The following is an 18508-nucleotide window of genomic DNA, read 5'->3' on the forward strand; positions in this document are numbered from 1 at the left end:
GAGTATTTGGGACATAATTTAACATATTCAGTGTTGATGGATGTATAGATTATGAGAAAAATCAATCTACATGGATGGAATAGTGACATGGAGAAAGTATAGTTTTTTGTACCAATTGTGTTGTCATCTGGCCAAACCTGAAACTTTTCGTTTGGCTTTTGAATCTGGAGTAGAAGTAGGAAGAGGGAGATTGGAGGGAGGGAGGGAGGGAGGGAGGAAAGAGAGCATATGCATGCATGTGTTTTCTCTGCAGGGGAAGGTGGTGCCATCCTGTTATTTGAGGGTGTCTGAGGTTTGGGCACATGTGGGATGGTTCTGGTTATGCTGCAGTCAGATTGTGTCCTCTCACACACCTACATGCTCCAGTGCACCTAGCGAAAGGGAGGGTCTTCACAGAACACTGCTCAGCCCACCTGAGGGACTGCCTTTCCCAGTGACTTTCAGCTACCCATCAGAGGTGTGGCTAGGAGAGTCTGAACCTTCCACGCCACTTGGTAGTCATATAGGACCAGAAAACAAGGGGGTGAGGGGGATGCCAAGGGAGATGTCGAAGGAACTCTGCCTTTGGCCAACTCTCCTTTTCCTCAGTGAGCTGTTGGCAGGACTGTATTTGTGGCTCTTTACAAAAAAAGCATGCAGAGTTTGAGTGAGAAGCTCTGGAAAGTAGGAGGAGAGAGACAAGTGAACAAAGGCACAGAAACTTTAGTGTCTGAGGGCTGCCTTGGGGCCCTCCAGTAGCCTGTGCAGGAAGGAGGCTTCCATTCTCCATCTCTGTGTTGAGACATATGTGCAGATACACCCCACCAGACTTTCTAGATCCTCAGGATTCCCTTTAGGGAGATTCCTCTTTGCCTCCTGGGAATTTCTTGCCCATCAAAATTTTATATACCAAATCTTTTTTCCCCCCAGAGAATTTGAGGACACTACAGATGAGAAGATGCAGGTAGATAAAAGTAATTACTTAAACACATATGGGGCAAGACTTACAGGTTTGGAGGCCCAGATTAAGATGCAGAGGAGCATGTGAGGTTGATGATTATATTTCGGGAAGAGTTAATTGATGGAAGGTGAAGGCAGACAAAGAACCTCTGCTTACTGCCTTCTTGAATCCCAATCAGGAATTATGATTAAAGTCGCGGCGAGACAACAGAGGGCTGATGAATTGGTGTCTTTTTTTTTTCTTTTTTGCCGTCATTCACACTTGATTGACTTCAACCTTTCAAGTGCAAAAGTCTCTCTTTTCCATTATTATTCATAGCCATCTGAGTTTTTCTAATTAAAGTGTATGAAAACAATTACTGATCCGTCGTACTGAGTCTGTTAGAGGGGATGTCTGCCTTACTGTAATGCGTATAAAAAGCCCACAGTTTTCTATAATGATGTGCAGCTGAGGTGTTAGATAATTTTATTCTTTTTTACTCTGTAGGGCTTTTTTTTTTTATTTCTCATGATTCATTTTTCATAATTCCTAAAGATCCCTGGAAAGGACTGATCCTGCAGCTACAACCGAGAAAGGAGGTGGGGGGGAGTCTTTTTTCCTTTCCCTTTCTCCCCCTCTTGCCCCCAACCTCGTGCTCCCCCTTGGCTGAAGACTATAAATTAATCGGTGACCTTTCACTTCTTGGATTCCCGCTGGACTCCCCAACCACACTGGTCAGAAATGCTTTCTATTAAAAAGAAAATAGATGGAATGAGTTTGGCAATCTCTGCTCCATTCCTAACGATTCATCAACAGCTAGCCTTAACCAGCTGCCGACGAGCTTTGTGTGAGGGTGCAGATGTCTGGGAGCAGGAATTCTGTCACGCACATTCACCTGCCTTGCACCTGCTCTTCATAAACGTGAGCTTTCTCAGAACCCTTCTCCGTAGCGCCTGTTGCTTAATTTCTGCACCTTATCAGCATCTGAACTGCTGAAATTATTCTAATACCCTGAAAGGTATTGAGGTGTTCCCTTTTTGGTGTTTATGGGGACTGTTGTGTGGGTTTCCCCTAGGACTGGAGCCTGTCACGATGTTTCTAGGGAACATGTCAGCAGCTATTTTGAGCAAGGCCAGGATCTTTAAACCGTTAAAAAATTAACAATTTATTTAAAATATTTTGAACAGTAATATAGGTGTTCCAGTCTTTGCAACAGCAAGTAAAGATCCTGAGATACCTGTGTTTCATGGGAAGATAACTCCTTCAGGTAGGGCTGGACGCCATGTAGAAAGGCTAGGGGTGTGACTCCAGTTTCTGTTCAGCTCATTTCTTAGGCTGTCATCAAACAGGAGATAATTTCTAATTCATGTAGCAATATCTTCGCCTACTACCTTTCCACCCTGTAGCAGGCAAAGGGATATTCTGTTTAAATCAAGAACGTTTTATCCTTACGTTGGATTTGAGGGCTGCTTATCACATTAATGTCGGGTAAATGATAACTTATGTAGACAGACTTCCAGCCAGATGGCAGAGAAGCCTAGAGAAGTGTCTGAGGATCTGATCTAAAATTACAGCTCTTTTGATCCAGGCTGATTCTGCAATTGCTATATTAGTAAACAATAGCCACGGTCAAGGTGGTGCTGCCCTGGTATAGAATGCTGTGCAAGGCACCCTGTGTGGCTGGGACACTGGCCAGAGCTTCCCAATGATTCTGAGTACCTCGAGCAAAGACTCCAAAGGAAATCCTGGCTGAAGTGAGTCATAAGAAATGCTCGTTTGCACTTGATCTAGCTTCTAAAGGGTTACAAAATGTTGTTTCCTGGAGGATCTGCCAATGTGTCTGCGTGTCCTTAGCCTTCTCTTTGTTCTGTTCTCTTCTTCTTACCCTTTCCTTCGCTCTCATTCCCCTCCTCTTCTTGCCTGAATACATTTTGAAAACAGTACTACAATGCTCCCTGCTTCAAGATTACAGTGTACTTTACTAGGTATGATTTAATTAGGGCCCTTATTATGTTTTCAGCAGCTTAAGGTGGGCCTTTCAACTTATCTACCTAATTGGTTGCACAAGAAGTTTCACAGCCCATGACAAAACATTGTCAGTGATCAAAGTCAAAATTCTGCATAAAGGAAAAATATTAATAATAAGATTATTCTTCAAGTGTGCACTGCTAATTATGTCCAGAATGTAACCGTAGAAACACTTTTGACTGATGTGAGCTTTGTCTAATAAACATGAATCTTCAGTGAGCTATGAAAAGTGACACTTCCAGCTTTACACTGGTGAAGGCTAATTTTGCTTATTAAATAATTTTTACACATTTCCCTGTTTTGTGTCTCTTTCCTCTCCATTTGACTCTCCTCATTTCTCTGCCTCTTATTTCTCAGGTGACCACCCCTGAGATGGTGATGCCCAGCAGCATGTTCCTCCCAGCAGCTGTTCCAGATCGAGACGGGAACTCCAATCTGGAGGAGCCAGGAAAGCAGCCTGGTTAGTGTCATTTTTAACCCCTAGAAATGCAAAGAAAATGACATATTGGGTCAAAATTTTCACTGAGCAAGAGTGCCAAGAATCCTTGACAATACTCCTAAGGTTAATGTAATTGATCAAGAGATGAGGGGCACTTATACTCTGACTCCTGGCATGTATTTGTACACTGTTCAAATTGTTTAAAGTGAGAGAAAATCAGGTGAGAACCAGTGGGATTTTGGTGGACACATGTCCCCTTAGACCATACATTGAGAAAGTAAACAACCAGAGACTCAGTCAATATACCCATGCATGACTCGCCATTCTAAGCCATTCAGCATTTGTTCTCTGAGGATTTAATTATTAGGGAGTTTTGGCCCCTGTGAGTGATTTTGGGGCACTTGATTTGTTGTCTGTTGAGGAGCTTCCTTTGCACGATGTTCTTTGAGTCTTCTGGGATTGCTTTAGGACCCAGTGTAGAGGTGCATTTGGAAAGAATGTTTTTTTAGACATGGATGTTGGTGCCCATGGTGGTTCCAAGCTAGATGGATCATTAGACCTCCATTTATGAGGCTCTCCTACATCTTTCACCTCTTGTCAGCACCTAAGATTTAAGTTGGGAAGACTTCAGCCACATTATTGGCTGGCCCACTTCCTCCCTTGTGATTTTTCCATGTTAGAAGGTAGACAGCTGACTTTTTTAAATAAAGGGTCAGAATATGTATGGGTGTAAAAAAAATTGTTACATCTTTTAATAGTTGGCCACTTGAATGTAAATAGAGGTGACAGTCAAAATTAATATTCCAAAATTTCTTGTATTACAATGTGACAGCAGTTATCTTAAATTCCCCCAACCTCGGATGGCATTAATTCACATATTCTACAGTTCAGGTCCATGTAAAAGGGGAATCCAGTCTAAGATCAGTAACCTTCAAACCCATGCTTGAGAAATTCAAGATGCTGAGTCAAGCAACTGAATGTTGTATAAGAGATCTATGATACAATACATTCCTATTATGAGTGAAACTTTCGTATTTCCTTTTATTCCCCTCTGTTCGTGTGCACTTGCTTATAATATGTACTCTTTGCAGGAGCTGTATGGAGACAGTCTGTGTTCTGATTGGGTATTTCCTTTATGAGAAGATTCTATTTGTGAGGACTTTCTAGGTAGATAGCTCTAGGAGCCATCTTTGAAAGAAAGCTTTCTTTATCATTGGGATTGGTATGTATTTATTTATTTTTTACAGAAACCTCAGAGGATTTGGGAAAGAACATCTTGCCCTCTGTAAGCACAGAGCACAGTGGAGATTTGAAACCTTCTCCTGCTGACCCAGGGGCTGTGAGAGAAGATTCAGGCTTCCTGTGCTGGAAGAAGGGGTGCAACCAGGTTTTCAAAACTTCTGCCACTCTTCAGACCCACTTCAATGAGGTTCATGCCAAGCGGCCTCAGCTGCCTGTGTCAGATCGCCATGTGTACAAGTATCGCTGTAATCAATGCAGCCTGGCTTTCAAGACCATTGAAAAGCTCCAGCTCCATTCTCAGTACCACGTGATCAGAGCTGCCACCATGTGCTGTCTTTGTCAGCGCAGTTTCCGAACTTTCCAGGCTCTGAAAAAACACCTTGAGACAAGCCACCTGGAGTTGAGTGAGGCCGACATCCAACAGCTTTATGGTGGCCTTCTGGCCAACGGGGACCTCCTGGCAATGGGAGACCCTACCCTGGCCGAGGACCACACCATAATTGTTGAGGAAGACAAGGAGGAAGAGAGTGATTTGGAAGATAAACAGAGCCCAACAGGCAGTGACTCTGGGTCGGTACAAGAAGACTCAGGCTCAGAGCCAAAGAGAGCTCTACCTTTCAGGAAAGGCCCCAACTTCACCATGGAAAAATTTCTAGACCCCTCTCGCCCTTACAAGTGTACCGTCTGCAAGGAATCCTTCACTCAAAAAAATATCCTGTTAGTGCACTACAATTCTGTCTCCCACCTGCATAAGTTAAAGAGAGCCCTTCAAGAGTCGGCAACTGGTCAGCCCGAACCCACCAGCAGCCCAGACAACAAACCTTTCAAGTGTAACACTTGTAATGTGGCCTATAGCCAGAGTTCCACTTTGGAGATCCACATGAGGTCTGTGTTGCATCAAACTAAGGCCCGAGCAGCCAAGTTGGAGGCTGCAAGTGGCAATAGCAATGGGACTGGGAATAGCAGCAGTGTCTCCCTGAGCTCCTCCACCCCAAGTCCTGTGAGCACCAGTGGCAGTAACACCTTTACCACCACCAATCCAAGCAGTGCTGGCATCGCTCCGAGCTCCAACTTACTGAGCCAAGTGCCCGCTGAAAGCGTAGGGATGCCGCCCCTGGGGAATCCCATCGGTGCCAATATCACTTCCCCTTCAGAGCCCAAGGAGGCGAATCGGAAGAAGCTAGCAGATATGATTGCATCCAGGCAGCAGCAACAGCAGCAGCAGCAACAACAAGCACAGACACTGGCCCAGGCCCAGGCTCAAGTTCAAGCTCACTTGCAGCAGGAGCTGCAGCAGCAGGCTGCCCTGATCCAGTCTCAGCTGTTCAACCCCACCCTCCTTCCTCACTTCCCCATGACCACAGAGACCCTGCTGCAGCTCCAGCAGCAGCAGCATCTCCTCTTCCCCTTCTACATCCCCAGTGCAGAGTTCCAGCTCAACCCTGAGGTGAGCTTGCCAGTGACCAGCGGGGCACTGACGCTGACGGGGACGGGCCCGGGCCTGCTGGATGATCTGAAGGCTCAGGTTCAGATCCCACCGCAGAGCCACCAGCAGATCCTACAGCAGCAGCAGCAAAGCCAGTTGTCTCTGTCCCAGAGTCACTCGGCCCTTCTGCAGCCAAGCCAGCACCCCGAAAAGAAAAACAAACTGATGGTCAAAGAGAAGGAAAAAGAAAGCCAGAGAGAGAGGGACAGTGCTGAGGTGGGAGAGGGCAACCCAGCACCCAAGGAATCGCTGCCGGATGCCTTGAAGGCTAAAGAGAAGAAAGAGTTGGCACCGGCAGGTAGTTCCGAGCCTTCCATGCTCCCTCCGCGCATCGCCTCAGATGCGAGAGGGAACGCCACCAAGGCCTTACTGGAGAACTTTGGCTTTGAGCTGGTCATTCAGTACAACGAGAACAAACAGAAGGTGCAGAAGAAGAATGGGAAGACTGAGCAGGGAGAGAACCTGGAAAAGCTGGAGTGTGACTCCTGTGGCAAGTTGTTTTCTAACATCTTGATTTTAAAGAGTCATCAAGAGCACGTTCACCAAAACTACTTTCCCTTTAAACAGTTAGAGAGATTTGCTAAACAGTACCGAGAGCACTACGATAAACTGTACCCCCTGAGGCCCCAGACCCCGGAGCCCCCACCACCACCTCCCCCACCCCCTCCTCCACCCCCACTTCCCGCAGCACCGCCTCAGCCAGCTTCCACGCCAGCCATCCCTGCATCGGCCCCGCCCATCACTTCACCGACGATCGCACCGACCCAGCCATCTGTGCCACTCACCCAGCTCTCTATGCCCATGGAGCTGCCCATCTTCTCCCCGCTGATGATGCAGACGATGCCACTGCAGACCTTGCCGGCTCAGCTTCCCCCTCAACTTGGACCTGTGGAGCCTCTGCCTGCGGACCTGGCCCAGCTGTACCAGCATCAGCTCAATCCAAGCCTGCTCCAGCAACAGAACAAGAGGCCTCGCACCAGAATCACAGATGACCAGCTCCGGGTCCTGCGACAGTATTTTGACATTAACAACTCCCCCAGTGAAGAGCAGATCAAAGAAATGGCAGACAAGTCTGGGTTGCCCCAGAAGGTGATCAAGCACTGGTTCAGAAACACCCTCTTCAAAGAGCGGCAGCGTAACAAGGATTCCCCTTACAACTTTAGCAATCCTCCTATCACCAGCCTGGAGGAGCTCAAGATTGACTCCCGGCCCCCTTCTCCGGAACCGCAGAAGCAGGAGTACTGGGGAAGCAAGAGGTCTTCAAGAACAAGGTTTACAGATTACCAACTGAGAGTCCTACAGGATTTCTTTGATGCCAATGCTTACCCAAAGGATGATGAATTTGAGCAACTCTCTAATTTACTGAACCTTCCAACCCGAGTCATAGTGGTGTGGTTTCAAAATGCCCGACAGAAGGCCAGGAAAAATTATGAGAATCAGGGGGAGGGCAAAGATGGAGAGCGGCGCGAGCTTACAAACGATAGGTATATTCGAACAAGCAACTTGAACTACCAGTGCAAAAAATGTAGCCTGGTGTTTCAGCGCATCTTTGATCTCATCAAGCATCAGAAGAAGCTGTGTTACAAAGATGAGGATGAGGAGGGGCAGGATGACAGCCAAAATGAGGATTCCATGGATGCCATGGAAATCCTGACACCCACCAGCTCCTCCTGCAGCACCCCAATGCCCTCACAGGCATACAGCGCCCCAGCATCATCGGCCAACACAGCTTCCTCTGCTTTCTTACAGCTCACGGCAGAGGCTGACGAACTGGCCACTTTTAGTTCCAAAACAGAGGCGAGTGATGAGAAACCAAAGCAGGCTGAACCTCCCAGTGCACAGCCAAACCAAACCCAAGAAAAGCAAGGACAACCAAAGGCAGAGCTGCAGCAGCAAGACCAGCCTGAGCAGAAGACAAACACAGCCCAGCAAAAGCTCCCACAGCTCACTTCCCCTGCTGCGTTGCCACAGCCTCCTCCACAAGCACCCCCACCTCAGTGCCCCTTACCCCAGTCAAGCCCCAGTCCTTCCCAGCTCTCCCACCTGCCCCTCAAGCCCCTCCACACGTCGACTCCTCAACAGTTGGCAAACCTACCTCCTCAGCTAATCCCCTACCAGTGTGACCAATGTAAGTTGGCATTTCCATCGTTTGAGCACTGGCAGGAGCATCAGCAGCTTCATTTTCTGAGTGCACAGAATCAGTTCATCCACCCCCAGTTTTTGGACAGGTCACTGGATATGCCTTTCATGCTGTTTGACCCTAGTAACCCACTCCTGGCAAGCCAGCTGCTCTCTGGGGCCATACCTCAGATTCCAGCCAGCTCAGCCACTTCTCCTTCAACTCCGACCTCCACAATGAACACTCTGAAGAGGAAGCTGGAGGAAAAGGCCAGTGCAAGCCCTGGAGAAAATGACAGTGGGACAGGAGGAGAAGAACCTCAGAGAGACAAGCGTTTGAGGACAACTATTACACCAGAACAGCTAGAAATACTGTACCAAAAGTATCTATTAGACTCCAATCCAACTCGAAAGATGTTGGATCACATTGCGCATGAGGTGGGCTTAAAGAAACGTGTGGTACAAGTCTGGTTTCAGAATACCCGAGCCCGGGAACGGAAAGGACAGTTCCGGGCTGTGGGCCCAGCCCAGGCCCATAGGAGATGCCCCTTTTGCAGAGCACTCTTCAAAGCCAAGACTGCCCTTGAGGCTCATATCCGGTCCCGTCATTGGCATGAAGCCAAGAGAGCTGGCTACAACCTTACTCTGTCTGCAATGCTCCTAGACTGTGATGGGGGACTTCAGATGAAAGGAGATATTTTTGATGGAACCAGCTTTTCCCACCTACCCCCAAGCAGTAGTGATGGCCAAGGTGTGCCCCTCTCACCTGTGAGTAAAACCATGGAGTTGTCTCCCAGAACTCTTCTTAGCCCTTCTTCCATCAAGGTGGAAGGGATTGAAGACTTTGAAAGCCCCTCCATGTCCTCAGTTAATCTAAACTTTGACCAAACCAAGCTGGACAATGACGACTGTTCCTCTGTCAACACAGCAATCACAGATACCACTACAGGAGACGAGGGCAATGCAGATAATGACAGTGCAACGGGAATAGCAACTGAAACCAAATCCTCCTCTGCACCCAATGAAGGGTTGACCAAAGCGGCCATGATGGCAATGTCTGAATATGAAGATCGGTTGTCATCGGGTCTGGTCAGTCCAGCCCCAAGCTTTTACAGCAAGGAATATGACAATGAAGGTACAGTGGACTATAGTGAAACCTCAAGCCTTGCAGACCCCTGCTCCCCGAGTCCTGGTGCAAGTGGGTCAGCAGGCAAATCTGGAGACAGTGGGGATCGGCCAGGGCAGAAACGTTTTCGCACTCAGATGACCAATCTGCAGCTCAAAGTCCTCAAGTCATGCTTTAATGACTACAGGACACCCACCATGCTAGAGTGTGAGGTCCTGGGCAATGATATTGGACTGCCAAAGAGAGTTGTTCAGGTCTGGTTCCAGAATGCCCGGGCAAAAGAAAAGAAGTCCAAGTTAAGCATGGCCAAGCATTTTGGTATAAACCAAACAAGTTACGAGGGACCGAAAACAGAGTGCACTTTGTGTGGCATCAAGTACAGCGCTAGGCTGTCTGTACGTGACCATATCTTTTCCCAACAGCATATCTCCAAAGTTAAAGACACCATTGGAAGCCAGTTGGACAAGGAGAAAGAATACTTTGACCCAGCCACTGTACGTCAGTTGATGGCTCAACAAGAGTTGGACCGGATTAAAAAGGCCAATGAGGTCCTCGGACTGGCAGCTCAGCAGCAAGGGATGTTTGACAATGCCCCTCTTCAGGCTCTCAACCTTCCTACAGCATATCCCACGCTCCAGGGCATTCCTCCTGTGTTGCTCCCCAGCCTCAACAGCCCCTCTTTGCCGGGCTTTACTCCATCCAACACAGGTGGGTTCTGCTCTAGGTGATTCTTACAGCATTAAATAGCTGCCCCATTAGTATTTTGTTCTGTGGCTACCACCCAAACCCTAAGAATGTTGGGCAGATAGGAAAAAGCTTCCCTTTCTACTTCTCTAACAGCAACAAAACTTCTGGTCCCCTTCATTGAGTCTCCCTAGTGCTGTGGTGTACATGGTTCTATGATGTCCCAATCTCAGGGATGGGAACCACCCCCCCCGGTAGGAACAGTCTTCTCTGAAATCATTCTTATTTCCTGTGTTGAGTAGCACCACCAGGGTGTGTGCCATAGTGAAGAACTTGAGGGTCCTGGCATCCTAAATCCTGAGGTATTTTCAAGAAAGAGGTTTTCATCCTAAACCCTTCCAGTCAGTCTTTGTGAAAATGCCACTGCCATGTAGATATTTGTTGAAAATAGAAGACATTTGAGTATCCTAGCTAATTCTGAATTGTGCCCTTTGGAAACTGGTTCAAGAAAATTTAAATCAAGTCCTTATCCTTACCTGTGGTTCCTGCCCATTTTTAGAGAGCTGTTCTGGCAGAACTGCTATCAGGAAGAAGCTCTTATATATGGATCCTTACTCCTGGTCTTCTTATCTAGCCAGAACGACAGTGGCTCTATCAGTTCCTAATGAGACTCCCTTTGTACTCGAATGCACTGGCCAGGAATCCTGTATTGGGCAATATGGTTCTGAATCTTCCAGAGAGACAAAAAAAACATTAATGGTCATTTTTAGGGGTCTTCAGTCACCCCTTCATTTCCTTTTGCCCATCTCTCTTTCTTTGCTCCCCATAGTCCCCTAATTCACACATATACTTGGTACTCTTATTTTTCTCCTTAATAGGGAGTTTGATAGTTTGCGCCCCTCTCTTGTTCCTCCTCCTTTGTCCTCACCTGTCTTCTCTGGAGCCAGCTCTCTTTCCTAAATTGGACCTCCAGGATCCTGTGAAACTTAGGCACAAATCAGCAAGTTTCCCCCATGGCCTACATTGACCAGTGGACCTTTACCAAAGGAGAGCCCTTCAGAGTGCCTCCTTGCCTTCAAAACGTGTCCCTGTTCCCAGGGGTTGAAAAAGCGAAAGCATTAAGATGTGTAACTCATTGCTTATGTTTGTTAGCAAGTAATGTCGCAGAGTTATGCTAAAGCCAACTAGACATAAGCCAAGAATCAAGCTATGGGAAGTGTCTAGGCACTGAATTACCCTTGCAGCCTAGGACCTTGGCAGAAGGGCTTGGGATGGCCCAACGTTTCGTAATAATGTGAAAAAAATCAGAATCAGAATGTCTGATCTATTCCCCTTGTTTTACAGATGAGAAAACTGAGGGCCAGAGAGGTCAAGACCATTCAGCAAGCTAGGGTAGGAGCCAGAGCTCCCACCCAGGCCTCCAGGCTCCCAGTGCTATGTGCTCCTTCCACAACAGTCAATATGAGCCAGTCAGTCAACAGGTATATGTTTAGTGCTGCTCAGGTTATGACCACTAAGAGTGGACTCAAGATAGAAAAATATGCTGTTAATTATTAGAGGCAGCCAGGTGTGTCCCAGTTACCACCACCTAACTGTACCACAGCTCCCAGGAGCACTGGATCTGGAATGGGGGAACAAACTTGTATTTATATGTCAGGCCCAATGGTAAGCTGTTTCCAAATGACCTTTCATTTAGTCCCTACAACAATCTATTGTAGAAGGCTGAGGTTCTGCACAGTTAATTGGCGTAAGGCCACACAGCAGCTCTGTGTCAAACATAATCCATACTGCATCAGTTTGACTCCAGAGTTGGGTGACAAGTACCAGGGGGATGAAGGGCCTTGCTTGGTTCTAATCTTACAGATGAGCAAAAAATGAGGCCACAGAATTATTCTGAGAATATATTTAGCAGAGCTTGGTAAATATAGCAAGCGTTCCGTAAATGATCCTTAAAATTCTTTCTCTTCTATTCAAGATATATTAGTTACATTAGGCTTTCTAACCTGGATCCTTCTCCTGAAAGCCTGATGCCTTAGAGATAGGAAATCTCTAGCTGTTTTTGCATTGCCTTGCTGATCTTTTGGCTCTGACTCCAACCTAAAACTTGGAGCAGGCCTGTTGCCTGTAAGTAGACAGAAAGAGCTGCGTCCTAAGTTGTCGACTTCATAATCCATTTGCTCTCCATCTTGTTTGTGCCAGTTTAACCAGTGAACCTTTACGGGGTTTTTCTGAGTCACACATATCTCTCTGGTTTCAGTCCCTTCTGTGCATTGAGGAAACTGGATGACTTAATTTCAGTCGTCCCTTTCTGCTGTTCTGAAAGAATAGATTAATGCTATTCCACAAAGCTGAGGGAAGCATCTTCCTTGGCTTTTCAAACATTACTGGATCTTTTTCTGGGATTGACAGCTTGAGGCAACCTTGTCCTCTTCGTCTGAAATTTGAGAGTTTTTACATGCTGCCCCACTGTGAAGTCAACATCGTCTTCACCCAGGTGTGCACTTCCGTGTGTTTTTTTCTTACAAGGCCCGTGTTGTGCTATAGAACACCCAATCCTAGGTTGGTCCAGATGAAATAGTGAAGAGCTGTGGGTTTAATTTTACCTGTGGTACGCTCTGAAGCAAAGGGATGAATACAGTCTAGTTTCTGAAGTGTGCTGAATGTAATGATCTGAGGTCCACTGCCTGTGAATTCTTCTCAGCATCTCCTCATTCAGCACACCTGGTATCCCTTCCTCATAATGCTGTCCTCTTCTACCACCACCTTGATGTACCAGTAGCAGTGTTGTCTTCCATCACCCTGGAACAAAAGACAGACTCAAACCAGGAGAGAACTATGGGTGAGGGAGGATATTCGGCTCTGGGTTGGGGGAAGGCTTCACAGGTAGAGTGTGACTGTGGATGGGGCTGTAACCCATGTGGGCCTGGTGACATGGTCAAAGACCTTTCCTACTCACAAGCAGGGCTAGGTTGCCATGTCTTAGGAAGCGGTGGGACCAACATTTTGGGCCCTACCATTTCTGATACTGCTTTTCTCCTCTCCCTGTGGCTGGTTTCTCAAGCAACTGCAGCCTTTGTACATGTCATTTAAATGAGTAGGAAGACAGCATGCTCCATTTTTCCAGCAAATTCCAGAATCCTATTCATAGATGGTTACATTTTTCAAAAGATTTGTTAAAGCAGAGTAGCTGAACCAAGGTAATGGGACCGTTTTCCCTAAATGGATTGTTTTTAGTTCTTCCCATAGCTCTTCTCTTTGCCCTCTTAACATGCCCATTCTGCTACAGCAATGGAGGTCAGAGAGGAACATGTGTTTGTTCACATGGGCTTTGGGCTTGGGCCAGGTTTCTTGCTTTTGCTCTCTTCTTTTCCTCTCTCCTGTACAACTTCTGGTGTGGTCACTTAGCTCTATTATTTCTGTGGAGCTTTCATGAAGGCCTTTGGTTCAAATGGGTCCCAGCTGGAACCAGCTGGTTTGGGGAACTCACCAAAGAAAATATGAATTAGTGGGTGTGGCACTTGTGGCAGGAAGGTGTTAGAAGTTGTTTAGCTGAAAGGGAAAATCGGGGAGCTGACTCAGGGTCAGGTACTGATCAGAATACAAAGTGAGACACCTCTATTGAAAATGGTGGTTCTGAGAGGATCTTTAGGATTTAAACCTTGAGATCTCAGACTTTGTGCCAGTGACACAAATAAGACATCTTGAGCTTCAGCCTCACCACCCCCGACTGACATGTGGTTCTGTTTGTTTCAGCTTTAACGTCTCCTAAACCGAACTTGATGGGTCTGCCCAGCACAACAGTTCCTTCCCCTGGCCTCCCCACATCTGGATTACCAAATAAACCGTCCTCAGCATCGCTGAGCTCCCCGACCCCAGCACAAGCCACCATGGCAATGGCCCCTCAGCAACCCCCCCAACCCCAGCAGCAGCTACAGGTGCAGCCGCCGCCGCCCGCAGCCCAGCCACCACCTGCACCACAGCTCCCACCCCAACAGCAGCAACAGCAGCGCAAGGACAAAGACAGTGAGAAGGTCAAGGAGAAGGAAAAGGCACACAAAGGGAAAGGGGAGCCCCTCCCTGTCCCCAAGAAGGAGAAAGGAGAGGCACCCACAGCGGCCACAGCCACGATCTCAGCCCCGCTGCCCGCCATGGAGTATGCAGTGGACCCTGCGCAGCTGCAGGCCCTGCAGGCAGCCTTGACTTCGGACCCCACAGCGTTGCTCACGAGCCAGTTCCTTCCTTACTTTGTACCAGGCTTCTCTCCTTACTATGCCCCCCAGATCCCCGGCGCCCTGCAGAGCGGGTACCTGCAGCCTATGTATGGCATGGAAGGCCTGTTCCCCTACAGCCCTGCACTGTCGCAGGCCCTGATGGGGCTGTCCCCGGGCTCCCTACTGCAGCAGTACCAGCAATACCAGCAGAGTCTGCAGGAGGCGATCCAGCAGCAGCAGCAGCGGCAACTGCAGCAGCAGCAGCAAAAAGTGCAGCAGCAGCCCAAAGCAAGCCAAACCCCAGTCCCCCAGGGGGCTGCTTCCCCAGACAAAGACCCTGCCAAAGAATCCCCCAAACCAGAAGAGCAGAAAAACGCACCCCGTGAGGTGTCCCCCCTCCTGCCGAAACCCCCCGAAGAGCCAGAAGCAGAAAGCAAAAGTGCGGACTCCCTCTATGACCCCTTCATTGTTCCAAAGGTGCAGTACAAGTTGGTCTGCCGCAAGTGCCAGGCGGGCTTCGGTGACGAGGAGGCGGCAAGGAGTCACCTGAAGTCCCTCTGCTTCTTCGGCCAGTCTGTGGTGAACCTGCAAGAGATGGTGCTTCACGTCCCCACGGGCGGCGGCGGCAGTGGCGGCGGCAGCGGTGGCGGCGGTGGCGGCGGCGGCTCGTACCACTGCCTGGCGTGCGAGAGCGCGCTCTGTGGGGAGGAAGCTCTGAGTCAACATCTCGAGTCGGCCTTGCACAAACACAGAACAATCACGAGAGCAGCAAGAAACGCCAAAGAGCACCCTAGTTTATTACCTCACTCTGCCTGCTTCCCCGATCCTAGCACCGCATCTACCTCGCAGTCTGCCGCTCACTCAAACGACAGCCCCCCTCCCCCGTCGGCCGCCGCCCCCTCCTCGTCCTCCGCTTCCCCCCACGCCTCCAGGAAGTCTTGGCCGCAAGTGGTCTCCCGGGCTTCGGCCGCGAAGCCCCCTTCTTTTCCTCCTCTCTCCTCATCTTCAACGGTTACCTCAAGTTCATGCAGCACCTCAGGGGTTCAGCCCTCGATGCCAACAGACGACTATTCGGAGGAGTCTGACACGGATCTCAGCCAAAAGTCCGACGGACCGGCGAGCCCGGTGGAGGGTCCCAAAGACCCCAGCTGCCCCAAGGACAGTGGTCTGACCAGTGTAGGAACGGACACCTTCAGATTGTAAGCTTTGAAGATGAACAATAACAAACAAATGAATTTAAATAAAAAAGATTAATAACAAACCAATTTCAAAAATAGACTAACTGCAATTCCAAAGCTTCTAACCAAAAAAAAAAAAAAAAAAAAAAAAAAAAAGGAAAAAAAAAGAAAAAGCGTGGGTTGTTTTCCCATATACCTATCTATGCCGGTGATTTTACATTCTTGTCTTTTCTTTTTTCTTTCAATATTAAAAAAAAAACAAAAAACAACAAAAAAAACACCACCTTAACCCTGTTACATTGTGTCCTTTTGAAGGTACTATTGGTCTGGGAAACAGAAGTCCGCAGGGCCTCCCTAATGTCTTTGGAGCTTAAACCCCTTGTATATTTGCCCTCTTTTCAATAAACGCCCCATGTTGATAGCACAGAGGAGCCCGGCATGCACTGTATGGGAAAGCAGTCCACCTTGTTACAGTTTTAAATTTCTTGCTATCTTAGCATTCAGATACCAATGGCTTGCTAAAAGAAAAAAAGAAATGTAATGTCTTTTTATTCTCAGGTCAATCGCTCACACTTTGTTCTGTTTTCAGAATCATTGTTTTATAATATATTATTTTTTCAGTTTTTCTTTTGTTCCAGAAAAGATTTTTTTTGTTAATTTAAAAACGGGCAGAAAGTATTCGAGAAAAACAATGTGAACTGCTTTAGCTTTCTGGGGATTTAAAGGATAGCTTTTCTGCTGAAGCCAATTTCAAGGGGAAAAGTTAAGCACTCCCACTTTCAGAAAAAAAAAAAAACCCACACACAGAGTGTTGAGGACTTGTAGCTTAAAAAAATAAGTTTTAAAAACTGACTTTCTGTATTTATGATAGATATGACCATTTTTGGTGTTGAGTAGATTGTTGCATTGGAAATGAACTGAAGCAGTATGGTAGATTTAAAAGGAAAAAAAAAAAAACCTTTTGTGTACATTTAGCTTTTTGTATGGTCCAGCTGACAGCTCCTCATTTGATGTTGTCTTGTTCATTCCTAGCAGATAGATTGCAATCCGTTGATTCGCCTAAGCTTTTCTCCCCTTTGTCCCTTAATTCCACTTTCTCCTTCCTCCTCCCACCCTATAATCTCCCACTTAAGGTAGCTGCCTTCATTTCTTCGAGGGAGCTACAGAATTATTTTATAAAACTAAAGAATTTCAAAAGGTTCTAGGGGTCATTAGGATCCTCACAGATTATTTTTGGTTGGGGAGTTGAAACTTTTTAAAGGCATATAATTCTAGTTACCTATGTCTGTAAGCCTTGTGCCATTTATTGTTTATTTATCCTTCCTCTTTAGCTTTCCCTTTTATCCCTTCTTTTCCTCCTTGTTTGGTAGATGCTTCACATATTCTTTTCTTAAACTAAAGCATTTGTTTCGGTTTGTGTAATTGGGCTGTATGCTTTTCTTTCTAAAAAAGTTTTTGGTTAGGGGTTTTGTTTTTGTTTTCTTTCCTCTCAGAAAAAGAAATTTCATGCTTTAAATAAAATCCAAAGACACACCCTTTCACTGCTGATGCAGAAAAAAGGGAAAGGGTTCTTGTTACTTGAGAATTTGTTTCTGATTTAAACAAACAAGACTTAGTTTAATAAAAGAAAGAGTAAAAACAAAAGATTCCCAGGTTGTTATGTGCTGCTTCTGCAAGCAGAGAGGCAGCTGTTAATGACAATTCCATATACCAAAAGACACATTTTTTTACTTCAAAGTTTTGTCCTTGTGTTAGGCAGTCTGAGCGGCGAGTGATCCAGAGTGCAGCCAACAAAGAAGCAGATAGCAATGTACAAAGAGCAAAAAAGGAACCGTATGCGAGGCACTTGTATTTATGTTAATATCTGTATTCCTGTAACACATAACACAACGTAACATACACCCTTTCTCATCTTAAAACAACGGTCTGAACTTTGAAAGGAAAACTTTGTGCTGCTAAAACGTAGATTTTTGGAGACAAATAGATGCTTTGCTGTTTCACTTTCATAGCCAAACATCAACAGAAACAATCTCCCCTTACCCCAAAAGTGTGAAATCCTTTTCCCCTTCATTCTCTTCCTTATGTTTCAAAAGGGAACTTTGAAGACTGTGAATGCAGGTTCCATTGGTCACCTTTCGGGCTTCTTTCCCCAGTGCTGAAGCCACTCAACGACTTTGCAAAAGACTGGAGCATTCCAAGATCTGAAAATGGATTTCTTTTTTTCTTTTTTCTCTTTATCTTTTTTAGCCGGGACTATTTTATTTTTATGAATTTGTTTTTGATTTAATGAAAGAGTAGATCCTGAACTGTTGTACATATTTCTAACTAGGCTGATGCACAGTGCAAATTCCTTTTTTTTTTAATTTTTTAAGTAGAAATACTAAAGAGTACCATCTAACTATTCATACCAGTATCCAGTTGTAGCATAAGGTGTCAAAAACAAGTACACAAAAACATTTGCTGTTTTAACAAACTGTTTTCTTTTAACAAGAATTCTTGTATTTCTCCCTGTGTTTGAGATGAACATTTTTAAATTTTAAAGTTGTACAGTTTTTTGTTTTCCATTATTTTATCTTGTTTGTAACTCTATGAAATATATATATATTTTTTGCCATTTAACTGTTGTATGTTACTCTGTGTCTGTATCATATAGATAAAAAAAATTGTTTTTGTTTTGGGTTCTCTATGTGATACCAATTAACAATTTAACACTAGCTTTACCTGTCAAATTCTGCTAGGTTTTTTCTGAAAACTTTGTTTTCAAAAATGATATTGCTTGGTAATAGTGCAATTTCTATCCCTTTTCCTCCTCCCTCAACTTTAAGTTCATTTCCTTGAAATTTTGCTACCCCCCTCCACAATGGCTTTTTTTTTGTTTTTTATTTTGTTTTTTTGAGCTACTATGCCATCCTCCCTCTGTGAGGCAGAGTGACTGTCAGTGTTTTGTTATGCCATGCCTTGACCTGTGGGTGTATTTGGTAACAGCGAGTGGTTGGGTAGATTGGCTAAGCATGCTTCCACCCACCAGTGTTTCTCAGAGGGGTTATGTGATTGTTTCATCCTGGAGTGGGTTGCAC

At 46.2% G+C, this 18508-nt stretch overlaps 1 protein-coding gene across 2 annotated transcripts in view; it reads left to right on the plus strand.

The window, feature by feature from the left end:
* The window catches only part of ZFHX3 (zinc finger homeobox 3), a 235300-nt gene extending 219302 nt beyond the window's left edge, over positions 1-15998 (plus strand). For both annotated transcript variants that reach the window (XM_047078686.1, XM_047078688.1), the window contains 3 exons: positions 3305-3407; positions 4634-10066; positions 13796-15998. In XM_047078686.1, the coding sequence (XP_046934642.1) occupies positions 3305-3407; positions 4634-10066; positions 13796-15456 (7197 nt within the window). In that variant the 3' untranslated portion in view covers positions 15457-15998. The remainder of the gene's footprint in view (positions 1-3304; positions 3408-4633; positions 10067-13795) is intronic.
* The last annotated feature ends 2510 nt before the right edge of the window (positions 15999-18508 follow it).

This window comes from Lynx rufus, unplaced genomic scaffold, assembly GCF_022079265.1.
Source record: "Lynx rufus isolate CCGP_SWC_20201006 ecotype Redwood Valley unplaced genomic scaffold, mLynRuf1.p SCAF_16, whole genome shotgun sequence".
Taxonomy (NCBI): Eukaryota; Metazoa; Chordata; class Mammalia; order Carnivora; family Felidae; genus Lynx; species Lynx rufus.